This window comes from Danio rerio, chromosome 21 (genome assembly GCF_049306965.1).
Source record: "Danio rerio strain Tuebingen ecotype United States chromosome 21, GRCz12tu, whole genome shotgun sequence".
NCBI classification, from domain to species: Eukaryota; Metazoa; Chordata; class Actinopteri; order Cypriniformes; family Danionidae; genus Danio; species Danio rerio.
Genome location: NC_133196.1, coordinates 17,254,695 through 17,278,155, shown reverse-complemented (window position 1 = coordinate 17,278,155; position 23,461 = coordinate 17,254,695). Strand labels below are relative to the sequence as shown.

The following is a 23,461-nucleotide window of genomic DNA, read 5'->3' as shown; positions in this document are numbered from 1 at the left end:
TGTCCTTCGAAAAGAGTAGGGGTTTAACCCTGGCATCCAGGCCAAATCTGCCCACTGGCCTTTGTCCATCATGGCCTCCTAACCATCCCCATATTCCAATTGGCTTCATCGCTGTCTCCTCTCCACCAATCAGCTGTGTGGTGTGCGGTCTGGCGCAAAATGGCTGCCGTCGTGTCATCCAGGTGGATGCTGCACACTGGTGGTGGATGAGGAGATTCCCCCCATTGTGTGTAAAGTGCTTTGAGTGCCCAGAAAAGCGCTATATAAATGTAAGGAATTATTATTATTATTATTTGATGTATTTCACTCCTGGCTGGGTCAGTTGGCATTTCTGTGTGGAGTTTGCATGTTCTCATGTGGATTTCCTCAGGGTGCTCCGGTTTCCCCCAGTCCAAAGACATTTGCTATAGATGAATATAATAAACTAAATTGTCCGTACTGAATGTGTGTGAATGTGAGCATGTAAAGGTGTTTCCTAGTACTGGGTTGCAGCTGGAAAAGCATCTGCTTTGAAAAACATATGCTGAAATAGTTGGTGGTTCATTCGGCTGTGCCGACTCCTGATGAATAAAGGGATTAAGAAGAAGGAAATTAAATGGAAGAAAGAACGAATAACTATAGAATTTGGCTTCCTCTCAGTTTTTAAGTTGTTTTCCAGCACAAACAGCACTAAAAATCACAATTGAATTCAAAAGTTAAATGTCATAGAAAGTTTCTAACTGATCAAAATGAAGTTAATAGTCAAAACAATAAGATAAATCTGCCAATGGGCTCCCTGCCATCCCTAGACCCTATTGACAGATCATTGTTCTTGTTTTACCATTGATTAAAATAATTAAAATCCCAGAATCAAAATAGAAGCAATCTGTTATTTGCAATTATACAATAAAATACTAGAAATCAAATGTTTCAAACAATAACATATTGGGGTACAGTACTCTAATACATGCCCCTATGTATATTACATAGAAACCATATTTTATTTATCTTGCACTGTAAAAAAAAAAAAAAAGTTGACAACTTTTAAGGTAACAAACTTCAGGACATTTTAGAGTTTACTAAACTTTCAACTCAACTACTGCACTCAAATTTAATTTGAGTAAACTCAAAAATGTCCTGACAGTTGTTGCCTTGAATGTTTAAGTTCAGTCATTTTTTTTTACAGTGTAGCAGGATATTAACTTTCATGTAAAACGCCTCTGTTTTTTTTTTCCAATATGCAAATGATCTACTTGGAATTTTATGTTTGCGGTAAACAAATTAGGCAACAGAAAATATCTACTTTTTTATGTTACATGATATACTACATACTATGTTTGTAGTATCACATACTACTGTTAGTTGCATTCATGTGGCAACAAACTAAGTTATTTCTTATAAGGCCATTCCTAAGGCCAAGTTCTGCTGTTTTTGCTTCAGATCATGTTGTGCTTTTTATAAAGTAATTCAATTTAAATAAATTTGTATTATTTTATTTTATTATTTTCATGGGTTGCACCAGATCATGACACTAGATCAAAAAATAACTGCTTTATTCTTTTGTACTCAGCAGGGGGCGACAAAGAATCATTTATACAACCAGTCCATCACCAGGATGAGAAAAGTTCGTTTATACTTTTTTAATGAAAACTTCGCCGTTTTTCAGCAAGCTTTTCCTCTAAACATTCAATAAGAACAGGGTCCACTTTTGGATCCACTTTATTAGCAAACCAGTGACCGTAGTTTAAGAGCCATCTGAGCTCAGCAGCACCATAAATACATATTTTTCGCACATGGACTCCAGTGCATCGTGGGTAAAGTCTTCCTTCAAAAGCAGACCACTTTACCAGACGAGTTTTACTGATCAGTTCTGAGATGTCCGCCTCAGATCTCGGCACCTCACCAGGCACTCCAGGCACTCGAACCAGAGTCGCCCAGAAATGTTCATCAGGTGAGAATGTATCCTCAGACCAGGCCAAGAAATTCCTGGCTAAGTAACTCCAGTGAACAAAATACACAAATTCCCTTGAGAGAGTGAAGTAAGCGCTGCCTACAAACATCTCTATGTCATAAGGGGGTGGACGTTTCTTATCTGAAGTAGATACAGGTGTGTTGTAGAACTCAAATTTTTTATTTTTCAGCAGATGATGAACACTCCAGCGCCTGTTCTTTGCTCCAGGCCACTTGCTTTCCACCATGTTTCTGCCTTTAAGACCCTTCAGATCTGACACCAGCTCAGCGTTTGTCCGCAGTGGGAAATCTTGACCGCACAGGTTGATGACGTACTTCCACTTGACCTCAGAATCGAGGAGGTCTGACAGACAATTCAGATCCGCCCTGAGTCGTGAGATTCCTGCATACTGAACTCTCTCTAGTTTTGAGGCAATGAAGACATTTGGGATGCAGCGGGCCAGACCATTCATTGCTAACATAAAGTCTGTGGAAGACTTTCGATCATAATGTATGCAGTAGATGTTATGCGGCACATAAACGGCCCTCAGGAGTCTTTCCACAAGAGCAGCATTTCTATGAACAACTAAAGAATAAGCAAGAGGAAATTCCCGCTCAGACTCAGTGACCTGAATGGCATCATATCCCAATGAGGAGACAAACTGATCACAATCAGAAGTGGCATTCACAATAATTTCATCAGTTGGTTCTACGTAGCTTTTTTGCTTGCGGATGACTAAGGTTTTGGCCACTTCCACTGGTTCCATTTCATAAATTCTAGTGCAGTTGATGCCATATTTTGCTGTCAACCGTGGCATCTCAGATATTTCTTTTTTAGCTCTTTTACCTCCATTTTGAACCCCCTTTACTTTTAAAAAACTGATAGTGAAACAATAAATCAGCAATGCCAGTGTAAAACCAACAAAAAATATGACTTTTTTACATTTGAGGTGAAGCCACGATGTTTTCATCCTGTAGGGAGACATAAAAGCTCATGTTACAAATCATGCAAATGTTCTCAACATACAATGAAATAATATTTTACACAACACTAAAAAATACAGGTTGCCTTTTTAAGCTGAATCAAATTAACCTTATGAGTTCACTAGACTTATATTATTTTATGTTAAACTGACTTAAAACAGTGCAGTAGGTAGTGCTGTTGCCTCACAGCAAGAAGGTCGCTGGGTTGCTGGTTCGATCCTCAGTTCAGTTGGTGTTTCTGTGTGGAGTTTGCATGTTCTCCCTGCGTTTGCGTGGGTTTACTCTGGGTGCTCCGGTTTCCCCCACAATTGTCCATAGTGTATGAGTGTGTGTGAATGAGTGTTTGTGGATGTTTCCCAGAGATGGATTGTGGCTGGAAGGGCATCTCCTGTGTAAAAACATGCTGGATAAGTTGGCAGTTCATTCCGCTGTGGTGACCCCAGATTAATAAAGGAACTAAGAAAAAGAATGAATGAATGACTTAAAACAGCTTGCATAACTTATACAATTAAGCTAGAACATGATTAACTTAGTTTAGTAAGTTACAATGACCTAAAAACACATTCTGTCATGAATAATTAATCTTTTTTTTTACAGTAAGGGATATGAAATTCAAACCACGCTGAAAATTGCACTGACACAATTTAATTTTTCTAGAATTTCTATGTTAAGCTGCTTTGACACAATCTACATTGTAAAAGCGCTATAGAAATAAACAGGGCTTTTTTGATCACCAGCCACTGTGGCTAGTAGTTTTCCACACTGTAAAACTCCAAAAGTTAAGGTAACTCAAACCATTTGAGGAAACCGATTGCTATCTATTTAAGTTTAAAAACTAATCCTAATGAGTACTGTGAACTTAATCCGTTTGAGTAAACAAAGAATTTTGAGCAAAGTAAAACCCCATAAATGAAGAGAACTTAAACCAATTGAGTACTGCAAAACCTAATAAGTTAAGGCAACTCAAACTTTGAGGAAACCGATTGCAACAGTTTCAGTTATTAAACTAATCTATATGTATACTGTAAACTATAAGTTGAAGTAATGAGGTATTCAATTAACTTATTACCTTCAACACTTGAGTTCAAAACTATTTTCAAATAAGAATGAACTTTCAGTCAGTTCTGAGTTAACTACACTCATTTCATTTGATAAAGTTGACCGTTGGGTTTTACAGTGCAACAGTACTTGCCATTTTCACTAGCCACAATTTTGTTGTTGGACAAATCTTTTTTATATACCTACACAGCAAAATATGGGGACCCAAAACAACTCTATGGGTGTTAATTTCAACACTTTGAAAGTGTCTCATGGGGTCCACTCAAAACAGAGTTAAATCAACACTTTCAAAAGGGTTGGCACATTGACACCGAAGTAAGGGTTAATTTTAACTCTGGGCAGAGTTAAAAATGTAACTATATTTAACACCGCCTGGTAGTAATTTTTTTACTACAATATATTGTTATTTTATTCAACTCTCTTGAGTGTAAATATGGTAAAAAGGTAAAATAGACTGTAAATTACAAAAGAAAAAACATTTTATTTGAAAACATTCACCACTTCAACAATTCATTCAGTTTTTAAAATGCAACAATGTCAAATATGCTTTAAATGTTTTATTAGTACAGACAGTATCAACAAAATATGTATGACCAGTGCTCAAAAAGGCTGTTTCAGTCCTTTGGTCCAAACTTGATGTGTTATCAGAGCCATTTGAAAGTTCAATATAGCGTCACTCATAGTTTTCTTCTGAACTCATAGTTTTCTTCTGAACTCATAGTTTTCTTGTAAAATTACATTTTAAACAACTTGGTGTGCAAATCTTTCACTTCGGGTGTTTCCTTGGTCCTCCATATCAAACACAGCAGTTTAAATGAAGGTATAAATGCTGTAAAGTTGTGTGAAAACAAACTGGAGCTAGGAAATCTCATCAAGCATGTCCTGTGAATGAAGTGCTTCCCAGCCACAGGATGACCTTTTTATCCATGACGATGTAGTAGCTGCTGATCGCTCGTCTGGTGGTTCCTGATGCACGGATATAGGGTGATGCTCATCTAAGAACTCTTCAAGTCTCCAGCATGACTAAGAGAAATGTTTGAAAACAAATTGCAATCAAATTCTATGATATATTTAAAAGAACATTTAAAGTAAATAAAACATTCAAGAAATCTAAACTCACCTTTTGAAAATCTACATGATGATCCACAACTTGACTCTCCCAGCTGGTTGAGGTGACAGGATATGGAAAAGTAGAAAAAACACATACATCACTGTTGGATCTCCAAAAACAATTAGGTTAACCACTATGACTAGAACTGGAAAAACAGGCAGCTGTCTGTCCAGAATCCTGAATTTAACACAACACTTGGAGCAAAATTTAGAGGAGCTTAAAATCTTTTATATCATTTAGTGATGCTGACTTCCCCAAAATATTGGCCACAGTGTAAAAAATATTCATAAACTTCATAAACAACACTTTTCTGTAAGCGTGTGCGTGCGTGCGTGCGTGTGTGCGCGCGTGCATGTTTCTTTACCAGATTCAACTTGTTAGGCCCTTTCAGGTCCAGTATTGACGCCACCTTTACTGGAGTCTAGCAGATGTTTCAGGTCCAAATATAATCTAAAATATTAGGATAAGCAGAAGAGGAAAAGTGCAAAGCAAAGAGCAAAACATTATTTAAGTAACAGTTCACCCACAATACAAAACTTATCACCTTCATGTCATTTGTTATTCTCTAATGCTCTAATACCCTCTCAGCTTATGTGAAACAAATACAGAACTTTATCAAACATACCTTCATTATTATTATTACCACATATGACCAAGAAGGTGTGCTTGGTCATTTCACCAACTCTGGAAATACACCATCCGTCTCTAATCAGCCACCGTCACAGGGTCTTGTGTTATTGTATAGAGAACTGTGGCTGTTAAAAAAACAACAAAAAATTAGTATCCACACATATGCATAACCTTCAGATAAAAAGGAGAGATGAACATCACAAAGTATGCCTCACACTTTTTCAGATATCTTTTGATTCAGATGTTGATTATTGATAATAAATCTACAAATCAAACCTGTATCATCATTAGGCTGCTCAAATATGAATCAGTTGATTAATTTTACAGACAGGTGGCTGTTTACAACGCACTAAATTGTCTTTAATAAAAAGGAAATGTTGTGTACAGTACATGCTAAGTTTAGCCTATAGTTTTAAGCACAATATCATGCGGAAGAAAAAGCTTGACTAAGATGTTCCTGACTACATAAATAGCCTAACTTACTAACGTCAGACATCCCGAGTTGGGAAAAGTAATTTTCGGGGTATACAGAGTCGATTTGCGGGAGGTAGCGGGAGAGATGGGTACCTGAAGAGCAATGGGATGAGTTGCGCGCGACGTACCTGAAGAGCGGTGGGGGTGACTTGCGCGCGACGTACCTGAAGAGCTGGGAGGGATGCGGTGGAGAGGGGTGTGCAAAATGTTTAATGACCGGGCGGGAGACGCGCGATTTCCGGGAGATTATCATTCATTTGCGGGCATCTACTGCGAGTCTCTGTGCATTTGCGGGATAACGTTAACGTTAGTCCCGCAACTTCCGGGAGACTTCTGTAACCTTAAATGTCTGAGAAAGTGCAAACGCGGTCATTTAAAGACATTAATGTTAACATTCCGACTTTAATGGTTGTCAACACTTAATATAATTCAAGCGTACTTTATCACGCGAGTCTATGGACTAACGGTATATGGACGGCCACGAATGAACCAGTTTAAAAGGGCCGCGGTGTTTAAAAGAACTAAATTAACGTACACGAATAACAAAAAATCATATGTTTTAGTCAGGAAGCCTTTTACAAGTAAGCATATGTTCATTTACTCACCAGATATGTTTTAGAAACTCTCCAGAGCGTATGGAAACCGTCCTGTGTTGCCGTTAGCATCCGGGCAGAGTAGGCTAGGCTGCTCCGGGGATTCCCTCGCTAGTTTGCTTCGAATTAAAGGAGAAGTGTCGATTTTATTTTACTGATGGGTAACAACGCACAAAATGGCATTAAGCGTGACAGAAATGTGTTGAACATGTACATTTGATGTTTTTATGCGCTATGTATGCGTGAGCATATATAAAAACATTCTTGAAAAGAAGTCAATAGTAATGCAGTTAAGCTAGATACACAAACGACCATGAATGAACCGCAGAAGATTAAAATTGTCACTCCATTCTAAAGTTATTAACTTAACAATATGTTTACAACTGTATTTCCTTAGAGAAAGTCAGTAAAATACCAACATTTAGGTAGTTTGACTCACCAGTTGCTGTTCTAAACCTCAGATGGAAAATGGCGTCTGGAAAATTCTTCAGTGACTGGGGGCTGCATGAATTCCCGGATGTTGGAAATAACACCACCAAGTGTAGAAAAGATAACTCCTTGATTTCGCACTGAATAAAATCAATTCTAACTCTTATTATATTCATTTATCAAAATCTAACTCTTTAACGTCAACACTTTACTCTCAAATGCTTCAACACCGAGAATTTAACTCAGATGAATTTGCTGTGTACATTTGACTTTGGCGTGCTAAAATTACTTGATTTAGACTTTATGTACACATGCCTTGATCCTTATTCATTTCACTTTTTTGTGTACAAACTTGCTTAATGTGCATAAGTAAATGGGCTGTGGTTTCATAGTGTCGCATTGTAATTTGGTTTAAATTTTTTCTGATTTTATTTTTATCTCTGACCACACTAAAAATTTATCTCTGACCACACTAAAAGAAATAAATAATTAATGCTTAGCCACAAATGCTAAATACATGTCAAAACATGCAAAATATAGCTCTTAGTTATATTAGCTCTATACATGCTCTATACATGCTCTTTTTATTCAACTAAAGGTTTATAAAGCTAAAGGTCTCTCAGATCACCAGTTAAATATACATACAAGAGGAGTTAATCTATTAAAGCAATGTTATTGTATTAACAAAAGTCAGCAGGTGAAAAACCTACCGTGTGTGTGACAATGGAAGAGTGATCACGCGCATACAGGTAAGGTTAGGCCCATAATCTGTTCTATTCAAAGAATAATTCAAACAAAACCGGCAACCGCTGCTGCTTACAAAAAGACACATTTTAAAAACATCCGGAGCCTTTGGAAGCTGCAGGATTGTGGGTGCACAGCACGAGCATCACTTTTTCTCCAGTCTATTTCAAAAAGAACCGATCGCAGCAGTTGCGTTTCCTCTAGGCACAGTTGCTTTGCGCCAGGAAACGGGAGCGCGCATGCTTTTTGAACAGTCGCGCGCATCACATCAGCTGTGCTCGCGAGTGATCATCCTCTCATTCGGTATTCACCTCCTTTCTTTTGCTCGCCCCAGTCGCGCGACCGCTATTTTTGTCGGTCATGATGCTTCTTGATTCTAAGATTACAACTGCACGCATATTGGGCCATCTTTATTGTCGAACCCTGCTTTTAAGATAATTATAAATTAAAAAATTATGCAGCCAAAGTGACCAGTGATAGTTGTCTAAGTCACCACAGCTGAAATCTGCTGGGTGTTAATGTAAAACCCTGAAAATAAAAATGAATGAAAGAGTTGTATGTATGCTCTTATTAAACATCTTCTAAAAAATGTTTGAGCTAATATTTTTGTAAATACTAAATGTACAGCAGTTACTTATTCAAAAAAAATTATGTTTGTTTGCTTGATATAGTACAAAAAAATTGACAACAATGTTACAATCTGACAAAAATGTAACAAAAATGTAGCTACACAAAATAAAACATTAAAGGGATAATACACCAAAAACTGAAAGATCTGTCATAATTGGTATTCAATGTATTTTATAGAAGTCACAGAATTCAATAGAGTGTAATTTATAATCAAGCTTTAGCTGTTATATGGCTTTAAATGTGGGTGGGGTGAGAAAGTGCACCTTACATGTAATAGTCCCCTCTTCTTGAAGCTAAATTGTATAGTTTCCTACACAGCTTTCTCAGCCTTTCTCCACAGCATATATCAACAGATAAATGAATACTGGTAAAATTTATTATAGTTATCAATACAGTTAGAGGTTTTTTCCCACCACTGTCCTGCTCGGATTGGGACTTGTGGAGTTGCACTTCAGTGGATTTCCTCTACAGTGTTTGAACTTTCAGCAGTGAAATTTAAACCACACTGAACTGAACTAAACTGAACTTCAACTCTGAAATCTGGACTTTACTAGAACTATGTTAGGTTGCTTTGACACAATCTATTTTAAAAAGCGCTATATAAATAAACATGAATTGAATTTAATTTTCAATCCGCACAGCCTCACTTGACCATTTTCTGTTGAATTTCTGTATTCTTAATGGCTTCCTTTAACTTTAACACATGCCATTTAAAAATATATATCTGCCAGCCCAATTAAATATTTTACACCCATAGTTTTGTGAAACATTTTTAAGCCAATTTTTGGCAGTCAAAGAATCATTATACTTTTCTCTAGCCAATCTACTAGCCGTTTGTCTGTATACTGACACTTCCTACCAATATTAAAAAAAAAAAAATTATCTCAGACAATATTTTACTTTCAGAATTATTACTTTCATTTTTGGCAGCAATGTGTGGTCTTGTCGAGCCAGTTGAAACTTCCATGTAAAAATCTAATACATTTAATAACTGCATAATTGGATGTCACAAATATAAAATACATTCCATTATTATTAAATTTTATATATATATATATATATATATATATATATATATATATATATATATATATATATATATATATATATATATATATATATATATATGTTTTTAAATGAACAAATATGATAGCATATTTAAAATTAGAGCTAATATATTTGAACAATATATACAATGCTCAGCATAAGTACACCCCTCACAAATCTATCTTTTAAAATTATATTTTCAGTAGGAAGCTATACAATATTTGTGCATATACATTAGATTAGTCAGTACTGATAGCCAATTTTTGAGCTAATCTAACAAAATAACTTACAATAACTTTCCAATAGCTAGTACACCCAAATGTATTTCATAGAAAAATATAAAATACAAATTAAACAAGAGAAAAAAATCAAGAGAAGCAAAAAATGGAAAAATGTTAATAGAAATTTGTAGTTTTTTTTTTTTTTCAATATTTAAATAATGAATTTAATTATATTATCTGTCAATTTCTAAAGATGTTTGGTAACTAACAATTTAATTAAATAAATATATTTGTATTATAAATCTGTTTTGTTTAAATGCACCAAAATACATTGCCTATATTCACTGAGAAATGGATACAAATATTCATTTTCAAAGTGGGGTTTGCTCAATTACACTGAGCACTGTACATATTCGTATGCTTGGGAGGATAAAACACCTTAAATAGCATGGATACTTACCTTTCCCTCTATTTCTTCTTGTGTAGATATGCATCAATAATAGTTTAGTGTTTTATTGCCTCCAAAGATGATGCAAAATTTAATCCATGCCATCCGATTGAGTTAGAGTAAAATGCTAATTTATCAAAACAAAAATTGACTAATAATCAATAAAAAGAGAACCACCGCTTGAAAATCTAAAATTAAAATGTAATATGATGATCCTTATGATGAAGTTATATCACAAATACCATAAATTCAGTCAATTGTATTAGACTAAAGATAAATGTGTAAAATGAACTAAATTTAATTTAACAGAGATAACAGCAGCTAAACTAAAGGAAGAGTTAAAATTAACTTTCTGAGGCAGTTAAGAGAAGGGACGTTTTAAAAACAAATGTGTGAGTACAGTAGCTATCTTTTTATTTATTTGGTTTCAGACTGTGATCATAGCATATGAAATCATTTACATATTGTGAAGCTTACACATTAAACCATCAGAGAAACAACATGCACATTGTATCTAGAAATGGAAAATATCAAATTTTTTGCATATGTCCCAGTGACATCTAAAGAGTTTAGATGCAAAAACATCTAAATGTCATCTGAAATTTTCCTCTAAAATTAGCATTTTTATCCAGCTCTTGTATGTTCAGAAATGACACTTTTGTAGCAAAGAGTAAGTATTTTTCCTAGTTTTTAAAGTGAAATATCTCAACATAAAAAAGGAGGCTGCGACAAATGTTAGTTTTAGGGAAATTTCAGCATTTAGGGTTTTTTTTATCTGAACTCCGAACTCTTCACCTCTAATAACATAGACAGTATAAAGTTTAGCTGGACATTTGGTTAATGCAAACATCAAATATGAATTAATGGATCAGAATTAAAAAGTCATGTTAATAACATTAATATTGGAAATTAATCATTTTACAAAATCAGTGCATCAATTTACAGTAAATGTAACAAAAAACATCCCACTTGATCATCTTTTCAGCAAACCTATATCCTTAACATGTTTTGTCCTGTTTCAAATTAAAGTTTTTTTAGATGGTTATTATATTTTCATATCATATCACTACTTACCAGACTGTAATCTCCTCTTTATGGAAATATAGGCAAAAGTGAATGGACATTCATCAAATGATCTCACTCAGTGCGTCCAACAGTCTAGCCTCAGGTACATCTTTTCCAAATAAACTCTAATTCTTCATAGCAACATTCTCTGTACCTGTTTTACAGGATGCCCTTTTTTTCAACTGTACTTCCTGCTGCTCCACCCAACATCTCTTACTCGGCTAAAATGTAAAAATTTTGGATCAATCACAATTTTACAAGTAAAATGTTGTAATTACTATATTAGAAAACAATTAACTGCCACATGTAATTGTGACATGGTTGTGGGTTTAATGGCCAGGGATCAATTATATGTGAAAAAAGATATATCTCACTTCTGTTGATAATTCCATCAATGATTTCTGTCATAATGCACTATATAAAAGATAAACCATTCAGTTTTTAATTTGGTAATTAAAATCTGGTTTTGTGTTAGTTTCATGTCAACATTTGAAGTGAATCAAAAAAGTTTTGCAAGTATAAAAACTTAAAAATGACATGAGTGTTCTGAATAAAGTTGTCAATAAAACAGTTTGTACATTGTTTACCTCAGAAAAATGTTTTCCATATGAAAACATTTTTTTTATTTGTAATGTGCATTGCTAAGCCTTTCATTAAGACAACTTTAAATATGATTTGCTCATTATTGAAATCTCATTTCCAGATTTTAAAAATAGCTGCATCTTGGCTAAATACTGTTCTGTCCTAACAATGTGTACATTAATGGAAAGCTTATTGTTTCAGCTCTTAAAAAATGGTTTGTTATATACATGATGCACTATAAAATCAAAGCTGTTTAAAGTAGTTATTTGCAGAATTTGAAGAAACATTTGTTATTTAGTGACACAGGATGGCTTTAAAATGTCCCAAGACCAGTTACCTCCAACGGTGTATTTCTGACTATTAAACTTTGTCTACAGTTTTCCCTTATAGACATTGAGAAAAACTGATGATACAAATAATATACAGAAAAAAACTCTGTTATGTGGATGTTTTTTTCTTTAGAGAAGAATTTACCATATTGTAATTCAAAGGCAGTGTGATACTGGGTAAATAGGCTATACATTGTAGCATTCCTATAGAATATATATTTTATCATCAATTTAAAAAACAAACATTTTATACACACAGTATACACTCACCGGCCACTTTATTAGATACACCTTACTAGTACCTTATTGGACTCTCTTTTGCCTTCAGAACTGTCTTAATCCTTTGTGGCATAGATTAAACAAGGTACTGGAAATATTGCTCTGAGAGTTTGGTTTATATTGGCATGATAGCATCACACAGTTACAGCAGATTTGTCGGCTGCACATCCATGATGCGAATCTCCTATTGCAACACATCCCAAAGGTGGCCATTTGAGTACAGTGAACTCATTGTCATGTTCAAGAAACCAGTCGGAGATGATGCATACATTATGACATGGTGAGTTATCCTGCTGGAAGTAGCCATCAGAAGATGGGTACATTTGTAAGTCGCTTTGGATAAAAGCGTCTGCTAAATGACTAAATGTAAATGAACACTGTGGTCATTAAGGGATGGACATGGTCAGCAACAATACTCAGGTAAGCTGTGGCATTGACACAATGCTCAATTGGTACTAATGGGCCCAAAGTGTGCCAAGTAAAATATCCCTCACACCATTACACCACCAGCCAGATCCACTGATACAAGGCAGGATGGATCCATGCTTTCATGTCACAGAAATTGCAGCAGAATTGAGACCAGGCAATCTCAGACCAGGCAATGTTTTTCCAATTTTTTATTGTCCAATTTTGGTGAGCCTGTGTGAACTATAGCCTCAGTTTCATGTTCCTAGCTGAGAGAAGTGGCATCCAATGTGGTCTTCTGCTGCTGTAACCCCTCTGCCTGAAGGTTTGATATGTTGTGCATTCAGAGGTGCTCTTTTTCAAACTTGGTTGAAACGAGTGGTTTGATGAATTACTGCTACCTTTCTATAAGCTTGAACCAATCTGGCCATTCTCCTCTGACCTCTGGCATCAACAAGGCATTTTGTGCCCACATAACTGCCACTCACTGGACATTTTCTCTTTTTTTTGTGTTCTCTGAAAACCCTAGAGATAGTTGTGCTTGAAAATCCCACAGGATTTGGATCAGGAGTGGATCAGGAGATTCTTAAATACTCTGACCAGCCCGTCTGGAACCAACAACCATGCCAGTTCAAAGTCACTTAAATCGCCTTTCTTCCCCATTCTGATGCTCTGTTTGAACTGCAGCAGACCGTCTTGACCATGTCTACATGGCTAAATGCATTGAGTTGCTGCCATGTGATTGGCTGATTAGAAATTTGTGTTAACGAGCAGATGGACAGGTGTACCTAATCAAGTGGCCGGCGAGTATATAAACCTCCTGTTACAGTTTTATTCTTTTATATTTTTACCCCAATTTCTATTTAACAGAGAAGAATTTTTCAACACATTTCTGAACATAATATTTTAATAAACTAATTTCTATTAACTGATTACCATGCTGATTATCTTTGCCAAAGATATGTTTAAAGACACTAGTATTCAGCTTAAAGTGCAATTTTAAGGCAGAACTTTTGTTTGGTTCTGCAAAAAACTAAATTTTAGTTCTACAAGAGGTTTGCAGGCATTTTCAGAATCTCAGGGCTCAATAGTAAGAGAAGCTCTCATACAGCTTTTTAGACAAGACTCTTAATGAAACATAAATAAACATTTGTCATCATTGTTATTGGGTTTCGTGCACCAAACTGGATGGTCTTTCTGATTAAATAACAGCCACTATTGCATTTGATGATCATGACCCTGCAATGGATAGTGCACATTAAAAAAGATGGAACACAACTACAGTTGAAGTCAGAATTATTAGCCCCCCTGTATACCCCCCCCCCCCCCCAATTTCAGATTTTTTTTCAACACATTTCTAAACATAACTGTTTTGATAACTCATCTCTAATAACTGATTTCTTTTATCTTTGCCATGATGACAGCACATAATATTTAACTAGATATTTTTCAAGACACTAGTATTCAGCTTAAAGTGAAATTTAAAGGATTAACTCTGTTAATTAGGCAAGTTATAGTAATTAAGCACATTATTGTATAATGATGGTTTGTTCTGTAGACAATTTAGGGGAAAAAAAACTGCTTAAGGGGGGCTAACAATATTAAGTTTATAAAAGGTTTTTAAAAATAAAAACTGCTTTTAATCTAGCCTGAATTTTAAAAAAAGATTTCCCCAGAAGAAAAACAAGTATTATAGGAATACTGTGACAAAAATGTTGGTCTAATAAACATCATTTGGGAAATAATTGAAAAAGAAAAAAAAATATTCACAGGAGGGCTAATAAACAGGAATAAAATAGACAAGTTTAAGAAAATAAAAACAAATAATAGAAAATATTAAAAACAGATAAAAACCGAGTAAAATGTGTTAAAACAGGTTATAAAAAATGAAAAAGCAAAGAACGACATAATAATGCGATCTGTCTGATATAGCACAGTGCTCATTCAGTAAAGGCACAGCTAAACAGATGTGTTTTCAGTCTTGATGTGAATGTGCCAAATGTTGGAGCACATCTGATCATTTCTGGAAGCTGATTCCACCAGCGAGGAGCATATAAGCTAAAAGCTGATTCATCCTGCTTTGACTGAACTCTTGAAATATCTAATTTACTTGATCCTAATAATCTGCGTGATCTGTTAGGTTTGTATTCAGCGAGCATATCTGTAATGTATTGAGCTTCTAGGCCAGTTAGTGATTTATAGACAAGTAATAATACTTTAAAATCTATTCTCAATGTAACTGGGAGCCAGTGTAAAGACATGAGGACAGGTGTGATGTGCTCTTATTCTGGTCAAAACCAGCTTTCTAGATGAGCTGCAATTGTCTTACTGTCTTTTTGGGAAGGCCGGTAAGGAGTCAGTTATAGTAATCCACCCTGCTGGTGGTAAAAGTATGAACAAGTTTCTCTAAGTCCTCGATGAAAACAAAGCATCTAATTCTTGCAATGTTTTTGAGATGATAGTATGCTGATTTAGTTACTGCTTTGACATGACTACTGAAACTAAGATTTGCCTCCAGAGTAACAGGATTCTTGACCTTATTTTTTCTTGTTTAACCTTTAGAGCCAAGATACGCATTCACCTTGAGAACCTCATCTCCTTTCCCAAATGCAATGACTTCAGTTTTTAGAAAAACAAACAAAAAGCACTCAGTGGTAACTCATATTTGGCCGGTGATCTTTGGGTAAGGTATTCATCAAAACAACAACAGGAATCAGTCCAAGGGACTCAAAAATGTGTGTTAATTATTTAAAAAATTGTTAAAATTAATCACTATCATAATGAATTATTGATGATAGTTGACTTTGCTTGTTAAATCTTTTGAGTGTTGTTGAGATATTTAAATGAGTCATGTGACAGTAGTACTCAAAAGAGACTCTAGGCGCATCTCATCACTGTAACCCTGATGAAGACAGATCCTTGCCGAAACGCATAGGTTTTTTAAGATTTAGCCAAGTGAATGAAGGCTTTTTAAATTTTCCACATATTTCGAGTGCCTTGGACTGATTCCTGTTGTTGACTTCAGTTTTCTCTTTGTTTAACTGAAGAAAGTTTTGGAGGATCCAACTGTTAATTTCATCAGTGCATTGGCAGAGTGTGTTAATGGGCCTTTAGTCATTAAGCGATAAGGCTAAGTAGATCTGAGTGTCATCATCAGCAGAGTGGTGGTACTCATCAGCATAGCTGTACTCAAGACTAATTATGTGATACTGCAGGCCACAAATACATAAATTCATTTTGTTGAAATAAAGATTTATAGATCAATGGAAAAAATAGAATAAATAAACTTTCCCTTTATGTAGAGTTTGTTAGAATAGGATAATATTTGGCTGAAATACAACTATTTAAAAAACTTGAATACTGTATCTGAGAAATGGTCTTTTTTTATGGTCTAATTACTAACATTACTCATAAAAATGAGTTTTAATATTTACAAAAAGAAAATGTACAAAATATCTTCATGGAACATGATCTTTACAATTGTAATAGTCTTTGGCATAAAAATAAAATCAAGAAATTTGACCCATACAATGTATCTTTGACTATCTCCAAAAGTATACCTGCCGTTCAACATAAGACTGGTTTTGTGTTACTGGGACATATATTTGGTCTATCCGGTTCTCAGTAAATGACACACACACTGGTCATGCTGATGCCAAAGATATGTTGACTTAGACAATAACCACTAGCTCTTATAACAACTGTTCTTCGAAAGGAATTCAAAACAGTTCTCCTATGGCAGATTTTTTTAGCTTCCTTAACCTTTTTACAAACTCAATATTCATACATATAGCCATACACGTTTGATGTTATTTGGCCACATAATATTTTTACACAAGATGATTTCCAAGCTTCATTATCACTATAAGTTTTTAATTTTAAGTAAATAGAAACATCAAAATTTGAGTTTGTTGTATTCATGCAAGATACTTTCTCCTAACTTAAAATACCCAAGTTACCCAGCTCATACATTTTAATTATAATTAATTAAAATGTATTTAATTTCTCCCAACCTTTAATACTTAGTTACCCAGCTCATACATTTTGTAGTGGCAAAACTTTTCGTGCAAACCCTTATGTACCACCTTTTGCAGCTTCTATTTCTACAACCAGTATTTGCAAAAACGTGAGTAAGGCCGAATCTTCTTTTAAAAAAGGTTTACAGAAGAAATGCAAACAAAAACACAAAGTTACAGTAGACTCGATCAGCTCAGTCAAAAACTGTGTTGCTTCCAACATCCATAACTGCAATCTGACTTAAACGTATGAAGTAATGACCTCATGACATATTGCTGTCGGAAGCAGCAATATATTTATTTAATTTATACAAAATAAATTTTAAACGTTTTTAAATTAAATTGTAAATGTTTTTAAATTGTAGCACAATCACCTCACAGCAAGAAGGTCGCTGGTTCGAGCCTTAGCTGGGTCACTTGGCATTTCTGTGTGGAGTTTGCATGATCTCCACGTGTTCGCGTGGGTTTCCTCCGGGTGCCCTGGTTTCTCCCAAAGGCCAAAGACATGTGGTACAGGTGAATTGGGTAAGATAAATTGTCCTTTGTGTGTGTGTGAATGTGTGCATGGTTGTTTCCCAGTGAAGGGTTGAAGCTGGAAGTGCATCTGCTGCATAAAACATATGCTAGATAAGTTGGTGGTTTATTCCGCTGTGGCGACCCCAGATTAATAAAGGGACTAAGCCGGAAAAAAAAAAATGAATGAATGAATAATAAGAAGTACAAAACTTAGTCTTGAGGCATTCGTATTAATAAAATAAAATAAAATAAAATAAAAAGAATAAGTGCATATTCTATGAAATGACTTCTGTTTAAACTACACTCGGAACAAAACATCTAAAATCTGTCAGGTAGACCCTACTAATTCAGCAAAAATCCGCAGATTTTTACCAAAATTCTTCGCAGAAATAGCAAAAAATGTCTGCAGATTCTGTCTGGCCCTGGTTATTTATGCTATTGGAATTTTCATTCCAAAATGGCCGCAGCGTGACACTAGCGGCATCTAGTGACTGTTTTACAAATAGCAACAGAGTGTCGCCTCTTAGTGATTTTATGCTCTTTGGCATAGGTGAACCTAGATGACGTCAGATGCAAAATTACTGGGCTGAAGATTTTAAGTTAATGAAACTTTAAAAAGACATTTTGTCTAAATTAATCCAAAAAAATTGTTCCATTTACTTGAAAGATTTATTTTTACAAACCCAATAACAAGAAACGGTTTTAAATACCCATCAAGGTTAATTAATATAAACTAATTGTAATGATTTAAGTTAATGAAACTCAGTTCATTAATTAGTTACAGCCATAGGGTTTACAGGTGTAGCCCAAAATACTACGTTTGCTATGTTGTGTCTATACATAGAACATTAATATCTTATTAATTAATGTATAATGATCATCCAATTCAATAAGTTCTATTGAACTTTTCATGCATTTTTCTTCATTACATTATACTTATTAATACTGTTTTATTTAATACTTGAAATTAATTGATATTTCATAAATTATATGTGATCTTTTTTGTCATCTTATACTATTTTAGCTTAAAGAAATTAGGTTTATTTTTCAAAATAATGAATGTGTATATGTATATTTGCTGACAGCAGAGGGCAGCAAATAGTAACCTAAAAAAACGAGGCGTCTATCTACAATCATCTATTTGGTGTGAATCCTCATTCACATAATAGTTTTTGACTGCTGAAAAATTTGCTAAACGTGCACACACCGTTCAATTTATTATTTTGTGCTGCTTTCTATTCATAAAATGTAAAAAAAAAAAAAAAAGAAAAAGTAATGTAATCAAGCGATTTCACACAAAATATTTCGCGTTACAAAGGGTTTTGTATTCGTTTGTGATTGTGCCACTAGACACATTAGTGTGTAGAAAAGAATATTCTTTTCTACACACTAATGTGTCTACCTCTGTTCCTTTGTGCCATCTTTTTAGTGGTAACAGCCAAGTGCCTTGTTATTATATTAAGTTTCAAAATAGACCTTGCTGACAAATGCTGTACTAACCTACAACAACGGCGTCACGGTGGCACAGTGGGTATCACGATCGCCTCACAGAAAGAATGTTGCTGGTTCGAGCTTTGGCTGGGTCAGTTGGCATTTCTGTTGTTCTCCCCGTGTTTGCGTGGGTTTCCTCCAGGTGAAAAATTGTCGAGTAAATGAGTGTGTTTAAAAGTTTCCCAATGATGGGTTGCAACAAGAGTAAAACATATGCTGGATAATTTGGTGGTTCAGTCCGCTGTGGCTACCCCAGATAATAGAAGGACTAAGCCAAAAAGAAAATGAAAGAATGAATGAACCTATAATAAATCCTGAAGTGTTTAACCTGTATTAATTAATACTTAGTTTTAGCTGGGTCAACCAGGCTGGTTTTAGAGGGGTTTTGGCCACTTCCAGGCTGGTTTCCAGCCGTTGCCTCGTCTTAGCTGGTCAGGCTGGAAGATGACTATCTAAAACCAGCTATGTCCAGCTTAAACCAGGCTGGTCAAGCTGGTTTTAGCTGGTCATTTTCCAGCCTGACCAGATAAGACCAGGCTGGAAATAGCTGAAAACCAGCCTGGAAGTGGCCAAAATCCTTCTAAAACCAGGCTAGTCAACCAGGTAAAACCAGCCAACCAGCTTTGGCTGGTTTAAGCTGTTTTTTTTTTTTTTTTCAGCAGGGAAATAATATTATTTACCGTACATATTATTTCTTTGCTAATAATTTGTACAACATACTGTAGGTTTAACTGATATACTGTGGCGTACACACTCAGAAATAAAGGTGCAAAAATCAGCTATACTGGGACGTTAATACCTTTATGGTACACTTTTGTACGTTTTAAGGTTCACTTTTGAACCTTTAGGTTACTGTGAGGTGCACATTTGTACTGTTTAGTTATTAATATGTACCGGACCTGTTAGGAACAAAAATATACCTTTGGAAAACATATATCCCCTACAGACAGATTTTGTACCTTTATTTTCGAGAGTATTGAAGTATGAAGAACATGTAGTTGAAGAAAACTTAGTCGACCATTGGGTAATTTTATCAAATAAAATAAAAATAACAATGTTTATGTTTTCCATAACAGCTACAGAATTAGCACAGCTTAATTCAAGTGCTTTATGTTCCCAAAATATAGTATTTACTATTATGTGGGTATATGCAGTGATAACAAAGAACAATTCCTGAAAAGACAGAAAGCAGGTTTATTTAGATTGATGAGGTACTGCAGTTTAAACAAACAGCACAGTGCATGAGCAAAAAAGCAGCACAACCACATTTTTAAAAAGAATGCAGATACGGAGAACAAAAACACGTTATCTTCAAAGACAAATCTCTCCGTCATTTTGTGGTGTGTAGAGAGAGCAATAACATGTTGAAGTGTCAAACTAATATCACTATAATTCATTCATTCATTCAGTTCATACAAAAATGAAAATTCTACATGTGAAGACATGTTACAGTTTTCTCAGTCGCTTTGGTGCATTTCTCACTACACTATGTACATTTGCACAACAGTTAATGCATTTCTCAAAACAATTAGTGCAAACTACCAAACCTAGCTGATAACCTGCAAAAGCGCGTCACATGCTCAAAATGGACAGTTTATTCCTCAAAAGCAAGTATTCATGTCAATCAAAGTGTCAGTATCATCAAAATGAAAAGTCCTGACACCATTGTTTATGAACACGATAGTCAAATGGCTTAGTCATGTTTTCATTATGACAGTTTACTCTGTACATTTTTTCAATGAAAAAATAGTCAGATTTTGGTGACACGTCCTGAAAATGCTCAAGACAGCACTATAGACTATTTGCACAGCCATTTGAAAACTACAGTAAAGTGAGGCATCACTGCATTGAGTGAGTTATCTGAGTACAAGACACTAAATATGTATGTTACACATTTTTACTGCATTTGCTCTTTACAATTCTAATTCATTCACAGCATTGTGCAAAAGAATAAATACACCCTTATTTACAACAAACATAAACTCCCTTTGGGTAGAGCTGTGCACAACTGTACACAATATTGCAGTACATATTGGAACTGAGCCTACAACATACACAGGTCTGTAAATCATTCATCAAATTGTTCAATTTTAAAGACACTTTCCGGAAAAAAAGATTTAAATTTGTTTTATAAATTTAGTTTGACAGATTTTGACAACTAGTTCACCATTTTTGTATGTAATGACTCAAGTAATGAGGACTATTAGTTTTATATAGAATGACTATTCAGCATTTACAAGTTTAGTTCATTTTGACTGACATGACATAAGCAAATGATAATGTTATAAATAGCAGAGAGTTGTATGAAAGCAACCGATGCTTGTCCAAAAGCATTCACAATTTGTTGAAAAGAATGAGAAACTGCTACTAGGATGTGCACAAATGGCTAACTGTTTTGAGAAATGCATTAACTGTTGTGCAAATGTAAATAGCTTAGTGAGAAATGCACCAAAGCGACTGAGAAAAACTGTAATATTCGGCTGTCAATTAATTCGTTGGATGGGAAAAACCAAACTCCTACAACAAGTTGATGTGGGCCTTAGCATTGCAGGAATTTGGATCTTATTTTAACATCAGGAAATATAAAGAGAGACTTACTTTGTTTCTATCACTCTAATATGAATGTGGACACACTATAACTGCTCACAGATTTGTCCAAACAGCTTCCAAAAGTTAATTTTCATCATATGTGCCCTTTAAATTTGGTTATTTGTCAGTTATACTATCAAACACGTTCGTGCCAACTTAGGACATTTTACAAAATGTACAAGTGTATATTTTGCAAAACGTTGGAAGTGAAAATGCATAGCATAATTTTGCTCATTTCATTCATCTGGACGTATCCACATGCTGCTGAATCTTTTTGTGAGGTTTCAGTGAGATCTCTGTGTATTAATGTATTATCATATAAGTAAAGATTACCTTCAGTTAAATTAGCATCTTCTGATTTATCTCAATTCTTAGCTCTTTTCAAAACAGTTGTGAAATATGGTGTAAACTACTTTCATTTGTGCTATCTATGGGGATGTTTATTTAATATTGGGTCTCTACAATTTAAAGCACAACAAACATGTTGATCTCATGACCAAAAAGATGAAGTAAATTGAACTAAACTTGAGCAAACATAACATAGTAAACTTTTGTTTCTCACAACTCTACAGCAACTTTCTGAATAGATGCTGTCCTCACAAAAATGTTTATGGACAACTTATTTAATAGTCGTTTTGTTCTTGATCAAATGAGTTTGATACTGTACAGGCCATGTTGATTTTGATTGGCTTTAGGCCAAGAACAACTTAAGTGTTTGACAACTACATTTTAAAACAATCTCGTGCTAACTGAAAAGCTTTAATATTGTATATGTTAATAATGGCTTCTGTGACGTAGTTTCTTTTTTGTTGACAATACAAACACACATGGCTCAAAACCTGAGTAAAAGGTGGCCATTTGAATCGCATTTATGGATAGAAGCACCACTATTAACACTGCAAACATTCTCAAAAGTGTGCTTTAAAGTGCAAAGTGAACTGTAACATACAGCACTGTTGTAAAAGTGTGAGGCACTCCCCTGCTTCATCAGAAGCTCTGAATTGTTTTCAAGCTCACACCGATGCAATTTGAGAGTGAAGTACAGGAAATACGTTATGGAAACAGACAAGCCACAGGGTGAGTGTTGAGACACACAATAACAGAACCTTCGCTTTACTTATTTTTGTCATGCAGTTTTCTTGTCTTACGAAACAACTTTTGTTACAAAACAACTTGAAAACTCCATAAATTCATAGTACACCTTCAAAACAGAAACACTACATTTGACACAATTTCTCATTTAGCAGATTTTTTAATTGATTTTAAAAAAAAAAGGTTTTTTTCTGCTTGTTCCAACTTACATATGTTAAATTTAGCTAAATCTACACAATTCTTGAGTTTTTAGGGGACAACTTAATTATGTACACTCAAAAATATAAAAAAAAAAAAATGAAAATTACACTACCTGACAAAAGTCTAGTCGTTAATCCCAGTTGTAAGAGCAACAAATAATAACTTGACTTCTATTTGATCATTTGGAAAAGTGTCAGAAGGTAGATTTTTCTGATGAATCATTTGTGGAACGCATCCCAATCAAAACAAATACTGCAGAAGACCTATTGGAGCCCGCATGGACTCAATATTTCAACATCAACAGTCTGAGCTATCAATACATTTGTGCTGCCCATTACATTACAAACCACAGGAGAGGGCAAAATCTTCAGCAGGATAGCGCTCCTTCTCATACTTCAGCCTCCACATCAAAGTTCCTGAAAGCAAAAAAGGTCAAGGTGCCAACCCAGTCACCAGACATAAACATTATTGAGCATGTCTGGGGTAAGATGAAGGTGTTCAGGATGAATCCAAAGAATCTTGATAAACTCTGGGAGTCTGGTAAGAAATGCTTTCTTTGGCATTCCAGATGACTTGATTAAAAAGTTATTTGAGTCG

At 34.9% G+C, this 23,461-nt stretch overlaps 1 protein-coding gene and 1 long non-coding RNA gene across 9 annotated transcripts; both read right to left on the bottom strand.

Annotated features, from left to right (window-relative positions):
- Window positions 1–1,486: 1,486 nt before the first annotated feature.
- On the bottom strand, window positions 1,487–11,491 carry gcnt4b.1 (glucosaminyl (N-acetyl) transferase 4b, tandem duplicate 1). Of its 8 annotated transcripts, none has more exons than XM_073935124.1 (3): window positions 10,312–10,693; window positions 3,066–3,301; window positions 1,488–2,901 (listed from the first exon to the last, which is right to left on the bottom strand). In XM_073935124.1, exon 3 carries the CDS (start codon window positions 2,898–2,900, stop codon window positions 1,620–1,622), a length of 1,281 nt encoding a protein of 426 aa, XP_073791225.1. In that variant the 5' UTR covers window position 2,901; window positions 3,066–3,301; window positions 10,312–10,693; the 3' UTR covers window positions 1,488–1,619. The 8 variants fall into 8 exon arrangements, with proteins under 8 accessions (XP_021324607.3, XP_073791225.1, XP_073791223.1 ...); XM_073935122.1 differs by lacking the exon at window positions 10,312–10,693 and adding an exon at window positions 7,920–8,435; XM_073935123.1 differs by lacking the exon at window positions 10,312–10,693 and adding an exon at window positions 7,920–8,194 and having other exon boundaries at window positions 3,101–3,301.
- On the bottom strand, window positions 4,434–7,248 carry LOC137488791 (uncharacterized). Its single transcript, XR_012396680.1, has 6 exons — window positions 7,220–7,248; window positions 6,793–6,899; window positions 5,709–5,838; window positions 5,448–5,533; window positions 5,093–5,135; window positions 4,434–4,995 (listed from the first exon to the last, which is right to left on the bottom strand). It is a non-coding gene; the product is annotated as an uncharacterized lncRNA (long non-coding RNA).
- Window positions 11,492–23,461: the final 11,970 nt, after the last annotated feature.

Coding starts and splice junctions, on each gene's coding strand:
- gcnt4b.1 (XM_021468932.3), bottom strand. CDS start 8,041: ATGTGTCTTTTTGTAAGCAGCAGCGGTTGCCGGTTTTGTTTGAATTAT. Junction 2,902..7,919: donor CTTCCATTGTCACACACACG/GTAGGTTTTTCA, acceptor GTCTCCCTACAG/GATGAAAACATCGTGGCTTC.